The sequence below is a fragment of the Symphodus melops genome (assembly GCF_947650265.1).
Source record: "Symphodus melops genome assembly, chromosome: 8".
In the NCBI taxonomy this organism is placed as follows: Eukaryota; Metazoa; Chordata; class Actinopteri; order Labriformes; family Labridae; genus Symphodus; species Symphodus melops.
The window spans coordinates 24602443-24617682 of record NC_136698.1 but is presented as its reverse complement, the minus strand read 5'-3'; the positions used below and the strand labels follow the sequence as shown (position 1 = coordinate 24617682).

Genomic DNA, 15240 nt, shown 5'->3' with positions numbered 1-15240 from the left:
TCACAGAGCTTTAAACTCAGTCGTTTGTTTTTCTGTCACAGTAACAGGTGCCTTGTTGAAAGGATAATAGTCGGGCTGTGAAACTGAACTGCTCTTCTGGGATAAATGAAGTTGTCTGAATCTGAATCTAATGTAACATGATAAATCACAGCAGTGTCATGTTGACACTACTGTAGCCGTACAAATAAGTAAGCAAAATATGTCAGAATTAAAACATAGAACAAATAATGCAGCCTTTTATATTATTCATTTATATTTTTTATTTAAATACTGAGTTATAAATATGACTGAGTAAACCTGTGGAATACATCAATTCCAGTTATCCTGATAACCAGGTGTGTGTACCTCCGAGCTCATTATGTTGTAAACAGGAGATAGTAAAGTGGAAAAACGGTGCTCACTCTGGAGATAAAGAGATCTTACTGGATTCAAGAGCGCACCCCATCAGCAATACAGGCGCAGGCCCAGTACGATGATGGTGCAAAAACGGCAAAAAATAGTAGTTACATAGTTTTTCAAAGGAGGATTCAATGCTTTCACCGTGACTCAGATCTTGTTTATTAGATCCATGATGTAGGCTAACAGTCATGAAACATGCTCATAACCTGTCTGTTCTCTATCACTATTGTTCATTGCTTTGGCAAGTAATGAGTCTATAAACCTGCACCCCTCTAATATCAGGTAATGAGTCTATAGACCTGCATCCCTCTAACATCAGGTAATGAGTCTATAGGCCTGCATCCCTCTAATATCAGGTAATGAGTCTATAGACCTGCATCCCTCTAATATCAGGTAATGAGTCTATAGACCTGCATCCCTCTAACATCAGGTAATGAGTCTATAGACCTGCATCCCTCTAACATCAGGTAATGAGTCTATAAACCTGCATCCCTCTAATATCAGGTAATGAGTCTATAGACCTGCATCCCTCTAACATCAGGTAATGAGTCTATAGACCTGCATCCCTCTAATATCAGGTAATGAGTCTATAGGCCTGCATCCCTCTAACATCAGATGCAGCCCCAAATGATTTCGTTCCGATGCCTCGAGGCTTCGCTAAGTTTTTTTTTTTTTTTTGCGTCATCAAAACTTTGGTATGAGTATAAAACACGTTTAATGTAGCTGCAGCTACCTGCTCCTCTCTCTTACACACAGACACTTCAACACGCACACGCGCGCACACGCGAGCGCGGCGCGCCCCTTTTAACTTTTAGTCAGCACACAGTTGATCCGTGATCCATACGACCGAGTCGGGAACACGTGATCCGGTCAAACCGTCGGCTTTTCTCCGTTCACTCTCTCCGTGTTTGAAGCTAACGTAACGATAGCAACGTCCTCTCACAGTCTCTGTCATAGACGCGTCTCTGGTCTCCGTAGTCTCAGCTAACGTAACGATAGCAACGTCCTCTCACAGTCTGTCATAGACACGTCTCTGGTCTCTGTAGTCTGTGAGCGCGCTGAATGCACGCGCTGCAGGAGCAGACAGAGATACACTTTTATCAATAAACAGGCTGATAATATGAAATGTCTGATGTCTTCAAAGCTAAATCAAGACAGAACTTGTTTGTGGAATAATAATTCAGCAAATATATATTTAACGTTTCTCAATTTCCTTATCTGACATAATGATTGATTCTGTGATTGATTCAACAGAACATAATGCTTTCTCAATTAAATGTACTGTAACAGATGTGTAGGCTACACAAACCAGTATTTGCTATTTCAGCCATTAAAACGTGTTTGGCCTGTATTTTTCATCTACCTGCCGCCTTGACCAGTGAATCAAAAGTTTATTTGGGCGACTGTCAGTAATATGGTGAGTGTCAGCAGCTGTGGAGCAGAGGTGGTTGGTTGTAACAAGCAGGCGTTACCATGGTAACTGCAAAGAAGCAGGTTTGTAGGGACGACCCAAGATGAGTAAAACCTTAATTAAGCAAAAGTATGATTTATTCGATTACTCGATTAATCGCCGGGATATTCAATAGAATACTCGATTACTAAAATATTCGATAGCTGCAGCTCTACTTTGCAGATAATAGGAGTCGTCAGTGTATTGGTGCCTAAATAAGTTAATTTTTTTGTATTATTTGCTCAACACGGCTGATTTTGATAGACAAACATTTTAAACACCATAAAACACAAAAAGAGCAGCAGTTACCTCCTTCTCTGGTGATGTTATGCGAAGCCACCTATGGGAACAGTTCAAAAATATTCTTAAACATATTAGTAATACGGAAAATGATGTCAGTGTAAACATATGGAACTCACCTTAAAGTACATAAATGATAATCCTGTCTCTGGCTTCACTTGAAAATGGTGTTCAAATGATGTAACGTACAGAGCATCACACAAACATTACAGTGTACCTAGTATTGTTTAAGTATCTTTACTATAGTTACACAGACAAAAACAAATGTACAACAGCTGGATGTCTTCAGGTTCACTTCATCTCATAATGTCATCATCGTTACACTCCGCAAAATGAAGCAGCTCACATCACACTGCACAACAACGTTTCATCGAGTACAAAACTTGAAAAGAAACCGGGTCAATGGAAAACAACAAAAAGCACATTTACAGTGATTTACATGAATTCAGTCCGTCGGCAGGACACACGCAATGTCCCGCTCGCTTTCTTCAACACTCTACAAATGAAAATACATCCGACCACCATGACATCCAGTAACTCTGGATGAAGTCGATGATTCGCAGCAGGTTTCAATGTATAGTTATCTTGGCATTACACACATATGCAATAACTTCTCAGTTGACAATCTAAGAACATTTATCCTTTAAGAGCATTTTTTGCATACTAAATCAATTCAAATGGCCATATTTAGGGTGTTTATATATTTATTAACCCCTCATTAATGCATTATCTCTAACATGTCTTATAAACGTGTGGCTGATAAAGGTATTTATTTTACCCATACCAGTCAAACAAATGGAAACTGAAATAAAAAATAAAAATCCAGGTGCAGGGATGTTGTGACAAAAAGGGGAAGCTGTGACTCTTTTGAATATTTTAAGATTTATCAGCATGTGGAACAGCTTTCACAGGTCTGCACTGTCCGCTTCATGTACACTGACAAAATGAAGGCACAAATTAATGAAGAGCACGATTGAGATTAGTCTGTATACACACAGCTTACTAAAGAACTGCTTCTAAATGACTCCGTCTTGTTCAATCACTCTCCAGTCGTTTGAAATTTTACTGAAATACTTCCATCACTTACAGGAATTTTGCTGCACCTGCATGGAGTGCCAAACAAAGATTCACAATGGGGCAAGTTCAAATATTTTCTTAAAAGAAGAGGCAGAAATTAAGTTAGTAAAAATATTCTCTTCCAAATAAAAAAAGGGGGTTAACAGTAACAGGGCCATCCAGTTTGCCTCTCTAATGAAACCTAGGATGTTCCACACTCAATATGTTTATTGGATCTTTAATGAGAACCTATTCCTGATGCGCTTTTCTGCTTCTCGAGGACCCTCCTGGTCACTTCTCTTCGTTGGCTCTCTGGCAGATAGGGAGGGTGCGTGTGATTGTTTTCAGCAAATCATAGCACCAAATTCTGAGCAGCTCTTTAACCCCTTCAGAGAGGGGACCGCGGCGGTGTTTGTCCTCCACAGAAGACACTCATGCTCGTTCTTTACGCTTCAGTTTAGAGGACTTCTTGACGGCACCGTTCTTGTTGAGCAGTTTCAACACTTTCTCTTTGTGGTCGAGGACTTTCATCATGGTGTCTCTGGCCTCGGTCACCTGGTCCATCACCAGCTTACAGCGCTGCATGTTACCCTGAGGATGAACAGGAAAAAAAACACCTTGATAAACCATTTGACAAGGAACAGCAGTTTCTGCTGTATTGATACTAGAATTGTCTCAACTGTTCACATAGACATAGTGATCACACTTTGAGCTGAGCTCATTTAACAGGTTTACACTGCCTGGATGCAGATAAGTAGAGAAAATATCCAAACTCTCAAATTTCCTCTTTAGAGTTTTTTTTTTTTCTTTACATCTTGCAGAAAGCACAACCTACCTGTAAGTAGGTGCATCAACTCAACCACAAAAATTAACAACAATAACACACCTAAATGATCTTAATCACAAGTTTTGATATAAAACCAAGATCCTGCCTCTCCACAGTTCAATTACAAGCTTCTCGTTTTCAGGGAGAACTCGTCTCCTCTTCTGAACCTGAGAGTATTACAGGAAACGCTCATCGTCTGAAGGCGTCAGCACACCACATAGTGTTAAGCTGTTGCTCTAAGTGTTTCCATGTAAACATTTCCAAAACAAGTGTAACATGAGAGTTGGAAGAAAGCAAACGATAAGTCTTCAGAGCTCCTGAGCTGACAGCTGTTCACACTTAACATGTCAATGCACAACATAGAAGCAGCAGTGTTCAAATACATTTAATAGGACTTCAACATATTAAACCAATGATCCAAAGTGTTTCACCTAAAGCTTCCTCAGGTTGGTCCGGCATAATCAGGTGTGTTAAATACACTTGGTCACATGACCAATCATCACAATTAAGAAGATTCCGGGTCGTAGCCTCAAATGAGAACTACAGTGTGCATCAAACAACATGACATCATTCACAGAGTCCACACAGTGTAAGTAAAACTCATATGAAGTATTCACAGACATGTTCGAGATGCAATCATTACAAATAACTGAACATAGACGATTCAATCTCTAAAGGATCTCCCCCTGTAGAGACACCCTCACCTGTATGAGCTCGTTGATCCGGTGAAGGTCATCGTCGGCCCCTGCTCTCTTCTTTGGAATCAGGCCCTCTTGAAGGGTGGAGAGGCGGCTGTACACGTCATGCTCCAAACTCGACTGCAGATCACATGACAGATACGATGTGTTAAAAAAAAAAAAAAAGGGAGAGGTGGCACAGAAGTATTCACCCATCACCTTGTTATTGTCCGTTTATGGGGTTCCACTGTTGTCATATTTTATTTCAATCAGTGTGTGAGTAGTCTGTAAATGAGCTAACTCAACCTTTCTGCAGGTGATTGCACATGTTGAGAAGTTATTCAGGTGAACGGCACCACATGGTCTGTGGTCAGCACTCACCAGCTGCCTGAGCTGCGCAGCACACAGGTGAATTTTCCAACCCTGTGCTCTGCAGGCCACTCCTCTCTGATTGGCCATGTCCTGCAAGCTGCCCTTCTTCTCCTCTGCAGAGAGAAGAGGAAACCGTTAGTCGTAAAGTCCTTTAAGGCACATAAATCTACCGGTCTTTATTACACGTGGGCTGATGGCCACTAACCTTTGACCCGGATGTCGCTGTATCTCTGGAAGTGGTGGTAGGCAGCTTTCCAGGGGTTCCTGTAGTGCCGCAGAAGAGTGACGGGTGGTCGAGGTCGGACCGGAACATAACGCACTCCTTCCTCATCTGGAAGACATTTTGGGATTTTTCTTCAGCACTCGCTCAATACTAATCAACAGCAGCAGCAAAAATGCCTGAACGATGTTACGTACCAACATATTCCCTGGGTGGAGATTCTCGTCTCTCAGCCCTCCCGGTGATGGGCCTACCCGGAGCCTTCTCTTCATCTGTGCTGTTTGTCTCTACCATCTCGCTCTCCTCTGTCGATATAACGTGCTGCTGCTTGCGGGGCTTCTTCCTCGGTGAGGCCCCTGGGATCAGCTCTCCGGGGTTCGGAGCGCTCAGAGTGGAGCCCGGGGTGTTGAGGACGGGGGCTGATGACAAGTTTGCATTTGGATCTGAAGGAAAATATAAACATGTTGTTCAGTTGAGATGTGGGAATTTCAGTTTCTTTATATTTCACTAAAAACTGCCGTGGATGGAGATATTGTTTGTGTTAAACTGTTAGCAAATGTTTAAACAGATCTCAGAGAGATATCCAATATGCCTTGTACACATTTGTGCTCCTCACCTTGTTGAGACGTGTCCATGCTTTCTACCTCCTGCTTAATTTTAAGATCTGGGCAGGTGGAGCTTGCGGCACAGGCTGCAGTGCTGCTGGCTGCTGGCTGAGTGGGAGACGCCACAGTGTTGGCCATTGATGCGGGAACAGGAGGAGTAACGGCCATGGCGGCCGGCAGGGCTGAGAGGACGGTGGAGGGCTGAGAGGGGGGTACGGGCCCTGCTGTGGCAAGCATGGTGGGGATGGCTTGGGCAAGATGCTGAGGGTTTGAGGACACAGACTGCTGCTCTCCTCCCTGAGAAACCATCGCTTCTACTGCAGCCATGACAGGAGGGGCCACCGCCATGTGCATCTCAGCTTTAGGTTTCACACTGAGAGAGGAATCAGAAAAGTCAGGTTACATACCGTGTATTCCAAAGACAGGATGTGATCCTTGTGAATGTGACTTACCCTGCAGGTCGGGGAGATCCTGCTCCTCTCACGCCACTCTCCATTCTGCCTCCAGCTGCTTCACTGGGCTGAGCCGGGATCAGGTTTTTACGAACACAACTGAAACAACAACACGGGCAGGCTCAGTTCAGTGAAAGTTTACTTCAAACGTTATTATTGACCGTCAACAGGCTATAAGCTAACAATGTTAGCTCAACTTGTGCCAACCTGTTAAAAACCCAACAATCTGTAAAACAGTCAACACAAAACCTGTACTTCATTGGCACTGTTGAATGACAGCTTCTAAGTTAACTGAGATGTATCCTGAAGTTTAATAATCTCGTGTACGGCTCCACGGTTGCCCCCACATTGCATTCCTCTACGGGGCAAAGTGTCTGCTGTTATTGCATCCAGTGTTTGAGAGAGCTGACCTCAGAAACAAATTCAGTACTGTCTTTATAATCACTTGAATCTGTATACAAGTGTGTTACTTGTTGACATTTCTCTGTCTTTACTCTTTTCAGTTGTAATTGTTTTATTCTGTTATTGAATGATTTTGCATTTGATTCTTCTGCTGTAATTTGTCTATGTAATTAACTGTATTGTTTAGAGGGAGCAGTTAAAACCACATACAATTGACTCTTGTTGTATGCATCAGGTCGAGACCAACTGACCAATTTGTGTGAGCTCATCTTACTGAGAAATAAAGCAACTAGGAGATGAAAAAATGAAGGTGCACTTGGCTCACTCTCTTACATGATCGTGTCCACTCACCTGTCATTAACTGGCTTCTTGCGCAGGATGCTGGGTCTCGGGGATGAGACAAGGGTGGGGGCTCCTCCTACTCCTCCCTGGGTGTGTGCCTGCACCATGTTGGCTACCGGTTGGGTGGCGGCGAATGTGGTGCTGATGGGACTCGCTACAAAGCCGTCAGCCAAAACAACCCCTGGATCAAGAACAAACAAATTACAGACGGCCCTCAACTCTGAGAAACACTCATCAACACCACGTCGTTTTACTGAGGCGTGGAGGTTCACTCCTTACCAGGTTTGGATTCAGACTGTTGCTGCTGGGTGACTATCGGTGCCTGCTGTAATCCTTGCGTTGTGATTGGTGCAGACGTGTGAAGGCCCTGCACTCCTATCGGTGCAGGCTGAATACCCTGTGCAGCGATTGGTGCAGGCTGGATCCCTTGAGTGCTGATTTGTGCAGACGGCAGACCAATTCGGTCCACGGCCATCAGCTGCATGTGGTTTAGATGGACGGTGGTTGCCACGCCGACTCCAGCTTGGGTTGGCAGAGCTGAACTGGGAGCTTGAGGAGTAACTTATTGAGAGGGAAAATAAAGTCAAGTACCATATAAGATAAGGTTTTAACTCCCTGCTGTCACAATTCACATTTTAAGTTCAAACTTTAAACTATTTTATTCAATACATATAAATAAAAAAGTATATAGAGTATGGTGCTTTCATACAGCATCACCGGTAACTGTGACGGGCAGAAGAAAACAGTGCTTACCAGGATACTGGCGGATGGTGGACACAGAGCTGCTGATGGGGGTGTAAGTGTGCGTCAACGGATATGAAGAGGAGTAAGCCGGCAGGAAATATTGGAACTGCACCGGCACAGAAGGCCTGCAAAAGACAACATTTTTAAAATGAATCCATCACTTAAAATCAGAATAATTCTGCATGTGTTAAACCGAGTTCATGTTTTTTTTTTCTTTAAAGTAGATAAAAAAATCCTTACCTGGTAATAACAAGATGTGGAAATAATAATCCTTCATCTTCATAATCTATATTTACATCTTACGTGGATTATAACACAATAATTCCATAATAAAGACTCTGGGTCAGATGTTTACAAGGGGTTTGACTTTCAAGCAGAAAAAATACAAAACATGCACGTTTTAAATATTCCTCTGTCATAAACGAAGTAAGGGCATAAAGGAAAGGCTTCATGTAAAAGCTGGGACTTATTCAAAGTCATTCCAGCAGCGTCGTGTGCTCACCTGTTGTCACTTCTTGCCTCCATGGTGACGGGGTTAGGAGACGAGCGGTGGCCTGGGATGGGGATGAGGTTTGCTCTCTCTCCGGCATAGTCAGGCTGCACCCGGGGTGAGGAGTGGGCGATGGGCTGAGGGACCACTTTAGCTGAGAGCGACATTCAGAAATATTTCAGAGAGAGAGATGCAAGAGAAATCCCTGGGGACTCAGATGGATAGAGGTAAAAGAAAATCCTGCCTCTGAACTCACCAACAGGGATGGCTGAGGTTGTGACTGCTGTAGAGTGAGAGGGGTGGGAGGCCATCGTCATGGTGACAATAGTGCTGTTGGTCATTTGGGAGTGTGGCACTGTGCCTAAACATGAAGAAGAGAAGTTTATCAACATTTCAGTTTAATTGACTGCCTGAGTATTACTTCCATTTGTGTGATTCAAGTCAAAGATTACACAGATTTGGGACTAGCATGTCAACACAGATAGAAGATAAATACCTATTGTGGTTGTTGATGGCACAGTGTTGGTGGCAACTATTGGTGCCACAGTCGCTGCAGCAACAGGTGTCACAGGACTAAAGATTGGCTTCTGTGGAGAACAGTAAACAAAACATGTTTTAGTTCCTTTATGAAAGGATGACTTATTATTTTGAAGGCAGCCATCGCTTAGCACTGACCTGTGTCATGGTGTGGGGAGGCTGAGGTTTTTGAGCTCCAATTGCAGGATGAGACGGTAGTGTGATTCGTGTTGCAGTGTCCCGGGACGTTTGAGGCCTCTGAATACTGACTGTGGCCGGAGGGGGGTGAATGGTAAGACCTGGACGCCTGGAAAAGAAAATGACTGTTCCTTTATCACGCCAGAAAACATACGGTTCAAGATCAGATAAAAGGTGCAAAAGAAGTGCTACAACAACTTAAAAAAAAAAAACAACTAACAAAAAAACTACAGAGCTCAATCTTATAAATGCAGCACCTTTGCTTAGTTAATGAGTTTAGGACTGTTACTTACCCATGTGCCACCTCTGCAGCATGTGTGACTGTAGGGCTGATAACTGGAGACTGAGTCCTTGTTGCTGAAATTGGGGCCACCACGGTAGGAAGCACAGCTGTAGAAGTTGTTACAGCAGGACGGGACTGTGGACAAAAAAGGTATGATGCTGTTACAAACAATGTCTTCAAGATGTCTAACACACATGTACACTTCTGTAGATTTAAGTATATGAGGGCACCTGTATAGTCTGGTGGATGATGTGCTGCACTGTGGGCTGGCCCGGGCCTGAACTCGCTCCTGTTGCTGGTCGTAACACAGTTTTCGAACTGGACATAACAGCGGCGGCAGCAGCCCCTACAAAGAAACGTCAAATACAATGTGTATTCAATGTTTTAATGTGTTTGAGGGACAAGCAAACATATAGCCTCAGTCTGTCACATTGCTGTTGTTAAATCATGCATACCTCGGGGTAAATGTGATGTGAAGGTCTGTGGAGGGACCGCAGGGGTACCAATCTGTAGCGGGGCACTACCCCTAATGATCTGAATATTAGCCTGCATCAGGTGGTGTAAGTTGCTGGAATGACCCTGAAACACAGAGAAAGCAGCCCAGGTCTTCAGTCATCAGCGGAGAAAACAAAAGTACACTGAAAGTTACTGTTACATTGCACTTACCTGCTGACCACTGATGGTTGCAACAGGAATAGATGGGGTTGGAGCAATACTGCTCTCAATGGTGACTGTCATATGACTAGGCACCTTGGGAGGTATGGGAATATGAGCCGGGTTGGAGGCTGGTGCGGGGGCAATAAGACGACTTGGCATAGGGGACTTAAGGACAGCCTAAAGAAGACAAGAAAAGTGTCCCATTAATGTCCTGAAAGACATTTAAATAAAAAAGATCAGTTATACAACCACAAATTTCGATAGAAATACACACGTTGCAGTGTTGTATTATTACACATATTTACAGTTTTCACTTACACAGTCAATTAACGGTGAAGCACAAGATAAAGAATAAGCTATCAGAATCATCTTGGGAACTATTTGTTTCTAATTGTTTACTTAGTGGGTAAGAAGTTTATCCAACACAAAAGTCAGCATTATTTCAGCACTAACTTTGCAGCCATAAATATTTAAACTAAGGCCATAAGAACCATAACCTAAAATCACACCATCTTAGTTTAATGATCTGCATAGTTTAACTTCATCTTTATGAGAACAATACAAATACCTGTCATAGTCAAATGGAAAAACAATCATAAAGAAGATGTATTAGACTAGAGGAAACTACAGGAACAAAGTTGCATTTATTTCTGTTATTGGAGTATTTTTTGATCAGCAGTGTATAACATATCAAAATGACACAAATAAAGTTATGATAATATAGTGTACGAGTTAAAAATTCATGAGACAGACAACTTGAATGAAAGTATCCTTTAGTAGCATTTTCAACAAGGTTTCATGACTCTTTAAAATCTCGATTAATTTAAGCTAATGACAAAACTTTTAAACAGATCTGATTTGACTACGTAGTTTTATACACATTATCATCACTCCTGTTCAGTGAATCCAACATCACAGCAACATTTGACTACTGTACCAGCTGAAAATAAACAAGGCCAAATACACTCAACATGAGGATATTGAACACATATTTATATAAAAACATGTCTGTCTTTGTCTATAGAGCACAAGGGAAGGCAGAAAAGGAAATGCTTTTCTATAGTTTTAAGCATTTAAAAGTCAAGAACACCAGTACAAACTAGCATACCAGATACCAGTACCAGATTAAGCCCAACACAAAAGTCAAGCTCTCGAACTTTGAACAGTTATCTTCCACGAGCCAGTAATCAATGAACCTCAGTGAGCAAGGCTTTTCTGTCACTGCAGAAAGAGCGGTAGATTTACAAATCTATTAACAACACATCTCTCACACTAGTCACATTACATTTTTACACAAAGCTTTTGCTAATAGACATAATCCTCACCTTCATTTGTCCCTCGGTGAGGATTGCAGGCTGGCCCTGTGTGAGGTGGACTGGAGGGGCAGGCACAGTCACAGTAGCTCCTGGCTGGAGAGGGATTGCCTGGGGAGCAGCTTGTTGCTGCCCATGCGTTTGGACTTGAGGGTAAGGTCGTACCACCATCGTCTCCTGCTTCTCATCTCTGAACGCCAAGGCTCCTCCGCCCCCTGCAGGTGGATGATCCTGCTGGCCATGATCAGCAGCGTCCCTGCTGCTGTCTGCCTCCCCACCTGCTATGCAAAAAACAAAACACAGTATTTTTATTATTACTACTAGGCGTCTTCTTTTGCCGTATGCAAAAGAAGTCGATGTAGCTCAGTGGCATTAGGTTACCTGCTGGGTTTGAGGGCTGGTTGACAGCAGACACGAGGTTTGCAGCTGCAGGGATCAGAGGCGCTCCCCCGCTGGAGACAGGTAGCCCGTGTCGGGGGAATTGTTGGGAGCTCATTTTTTAAACGTTTATGCGCTGAAAAGTATTCAAGATACATTAATGACAGCATCGGGTATAGTGAAGATACAGGTGGGATTTAGAGATTAACGTCATGAAAAACGTCGTCGGCGCGGAGACACAAAACATGGCGGTATATTCAATAGCTCCATAATATTAGTGTTACTGAAATGCTTAAACAGAGGTCAATGAATGCATCGCACCATTAAAATCAATTGTTTGACGATTTATGGGCACAACATCAGATGGCAGAACTGCTCGACAACACCTGCATCGGATTTTTAACAAATGAAATATCAAGTTTAACATGCAGTTACAAAAGGTTTTTTTCGACTGCTTTTGTCAACAGAGCCAAACGCGAAACCAATTCCTTTCGAAAATCTTCACTGTGGTGTCTCGTTTTTTTGTCCGGGAGACTCAAAACTAAAAAATGCTATCTGGTTAGCAAGCTATCTCAGCTAGCATAATGCTAACGTTGGAGTGGCTAACCCTGATACCGCCTGCTTTCTTTGAGATGAAAAACCTGGACTTTCTGAATATACAAAGACGTAAACTTCCCCGTGCTCAACAAATCAACGTGATACGAACAGATGTTACCGTTTTGCAGAGTTACAATCCAATATTCGCTGTGTAGATAACAATTTTTTCCATTCGTCTTTTCTTTTTTTTCCCAACATGTAAGCCGGAAGAACACTCGCTGCGAATGGGGCCGCCCTGTTTCTGTCAGCCAATCAGGGAAGAGTCCACGGGATCGTTGACCAACCGGAGCGCGGGAAATGTTTTGACCAACCTCAACCGGCAAAAGGGGGGGATGGGGGAGGAATCCCGAAGGACCGATCCGAGCCGGAACATCAGAGTCACGTGATCAACGGAAACAGCCGAAGCGGAACGGGAGCTTTTATAGTTTAGTAGTGTACTTTAAGTCTCAAGTGATGGTTGAACATACACAAGTACATGTGTGACTCCTATTGGCTTTCTTTTGTTGAAAGATTAGCAAAATGCACATACATTTAAACATCTCCTCTTAACATATAATATGTAGTTTAAAGTTACGAATTCACAGCAAACCAAACACTTTTTTTGTATTTTTTTGGTTTTAATCTTTCACTATTTGTGTAGTTTTTAATATTTAAAATCTTATGTGTACATTTCGTTGATTGAAATTCAAAATAGTTACTATGAGATGCATGATATAGAATAACGCTATGATGTGCTTCAAAGTTGTTGTTTTTTTATCAGGCTACACGTACATATTTAAAGTTATACTTCCTCCTTTTATTTACATGAAGCTGTGTATCATTACAAACATGGTAGTAGTGTTGAATGGTCGTGAATCCAGCCCTCATTTTGCGCTGAAACGAGAAAAATGTGTTTTTCTTTGCTTGAAAGTTTTCTTCATGTGATGCAAAAAGCGTCATATTGCATCACATGAAGAAAACTTCCAGGCAAAGAAAAACATATTGAAGTATCCCTTTAAGTGCATAGGTGATAACTTTAATCGTCTTGTAGTTGTCGTTAATTTGTAAAGTTCAAAGCAGTGAAAAGCAAGGATATCGTATTTGAAGGTTCGAGTATTTCCCTCAGTAACACGATCAGCCACCAGAGTCTCCTACTATTTGGAGCAGGACGATAAGACAGTGACTCAAACTGTGAGCCCTCCTGGTGTAAGCTCTCAGTGCAGACACTAGAGAGCAGTAGAAACCTGCAGAAATTTATTAGTTCCCTGCTGCACAGCTTCCACGAGTTAGACCTAAGGGTCAAATGTATATGACAGTATATTGAGCTGACAGAAGAGATGTGTTCACAGTCTTTTTCTAAAATAAATCTTTTTATGAAGCGTTGGTTTAACAATATTGAATGAATGATACATTTAGGTTATGAAAATGCTGCCCCAATTTTCACTTAATCCTGGCACAGGGGACACTGGGTTTGTTGTTTGAAGGGTAATTAAAATGTTCTAATATTGTTAAGGAACCCTCTTCATCCACTGGCACTTAAAATCCTCCAAGTGTATTCCCCCAAAAGGCTCAAAGGATTGTTGTGAACATGTCTATGATAGCCAATTGTCATGTTGATATCAAACTTGTGGCAAGTCATGATAATTTGCACACAATTTGGGTTCTCAAATATCGGAACTTGGGAGTGAGAAAGTGTGGAATTAAATGTAGGAAAGGAGCTGCAAGCCGACCTCCCGCTTGGAGGACAATGGGGCACATATGTCTTGGTGTACTGAAGCAAAGTAATTAACATAGAATGAAATACTCAAGAAAAATGCAGGAACTGTAGTTCTGTAGTTCTGCATGTGTAGTTGTGCAGATACAGTATGTGTGTGATTAACATTGAGTGCAAATATATTAAAATATAAAACAGAAGTATAAATTATTAACCCACACATTTTAAAACTAAGACGAAGATGGTTAAGAACTTGGTATAAAGAAAATATTTTAGACTGAACGGGATGCATATTTTCAACCCAAGACCTAAGAGCCAACACAAATGATTTTCTATTTTAAGCTGTTTTGATGATCAATAAAGAGGTGGAGAAAAAAAATCAAACCCTGGTTTTTAAAACAATGTTTGAACACAACAGAGACAGTGTTTATGTTAGTAGTAACGTTTGAATATTTCTGACATTTAGCAGTTTGCTCTAGGTTCATGTACTTAAACTACAAAGAGCACTGCAAAGTCATTCTAAGCATCAGTGGAGTTGCATCAGGCTACTGGAGTAAATCTAGAAAAACAACATGAGACAGAATGAAAGGTCATGTTGTCAGTGGTTTAACGCTCACTGTATTTATGAATAGGTTACTTTATTAGATTCTCCTTGAGGGATTCCTTGTTTTGCTTTATAAAATATTTATTAAGATAATGCATGGCACTCACTTTTCATATCTGTGACTGTCTAAAGGCCACAGCTATTTCCTCATCTGTAGTATCTTTGTCACTTGTCCTAACAGAGGAATCATCTGAGTGATTGAGGCGGTGTGAACTCCCTGAGGGTGTTCAACTCTTCAGTGGTTAACTGTAGGCATTTTGTTTGAACTAAACCAGTTCTATAATTGATTTCATTCTCATACATTTTTTCGCAAGGGCAAATGAATAAAAGCATTAGAAGTATTGCCTTTAGCTTGAAAGACAAAAGATTCATACATTCGGATTAAAGATTAAAAGTAGTTTACCAAGAAGACATTTACAATCTGCAGACCTGAAACTGATGCTTCTTCAAATAGTTAACCTAAATGCATCAAAAAGGATCTTAAGAGTACAATAATATATTTTGAGTCTCTACGTTCCATTTTAATTTAAGACATAACATTTTGGTCAGATTTCTTAAATGGGTGCACAAGCCAATAAGGGTCATAGCCATAGGATCATGGCTTTGTCCAATTTTTTCAAGTTTCAAAGTTTCATTATTGTCACATGTAGATCCAACAGGAAAGAA

At 41.7% G+C, this 15240-nt stretch overlaps 1 protein-coding gene across 2 annotated transcripts; it reads right to left on the bottom strand.

The window, feature by feature from the left end:
- Positions 1-2370: 2370 nt before the first annotated feature.
- On the bottom strand, positions 2371-12609 carry sap130a (Sin3A-associated protein a). Of its 2 annotated transcripts, none has more exons than XM_079350475.1 (21): positions 12396-12609; positions 11684-11816; positions 11315-11583; positions 9999-10166; positions 9788-9911; positions 9563-9678; positions 9343-9467; positions 9011-9158; positions 8832-8922; positions 8592-8696; positions 8348-8489; positions 7855-7970; positions 7381-7662; positions 7111-7282; positions 6358-6456; positions 5917-6278; positions 5498-5743; positions 5286-5411; positions 5090-5193; positions 4736-4849; positions 2371-3796 (listed from the first exon to the last, which is right to left on the bottom strand). In XM_079350475.1, exons 2-21 carry the CDS (start codon positions 11796-11798, stop codon positions 3638-3640), a joined length of 3183 nt encoding a protein of 1060 aa, XP_079206601.1. In that variant the 5' UTR covers positions 11799-11816; positions 12396-12609; the 3' UTR covers positions 2371-3637. The 2 variants fall into 2 exon arrangements, with proteins under 2 accessions (XP_079206601.1, XP_079206602.1); XM_079350476.1 differs by having other exon boundaries at positions 11315-11580.
- Positions 12610-15240: the final 2631 nt, after the last annotated feature.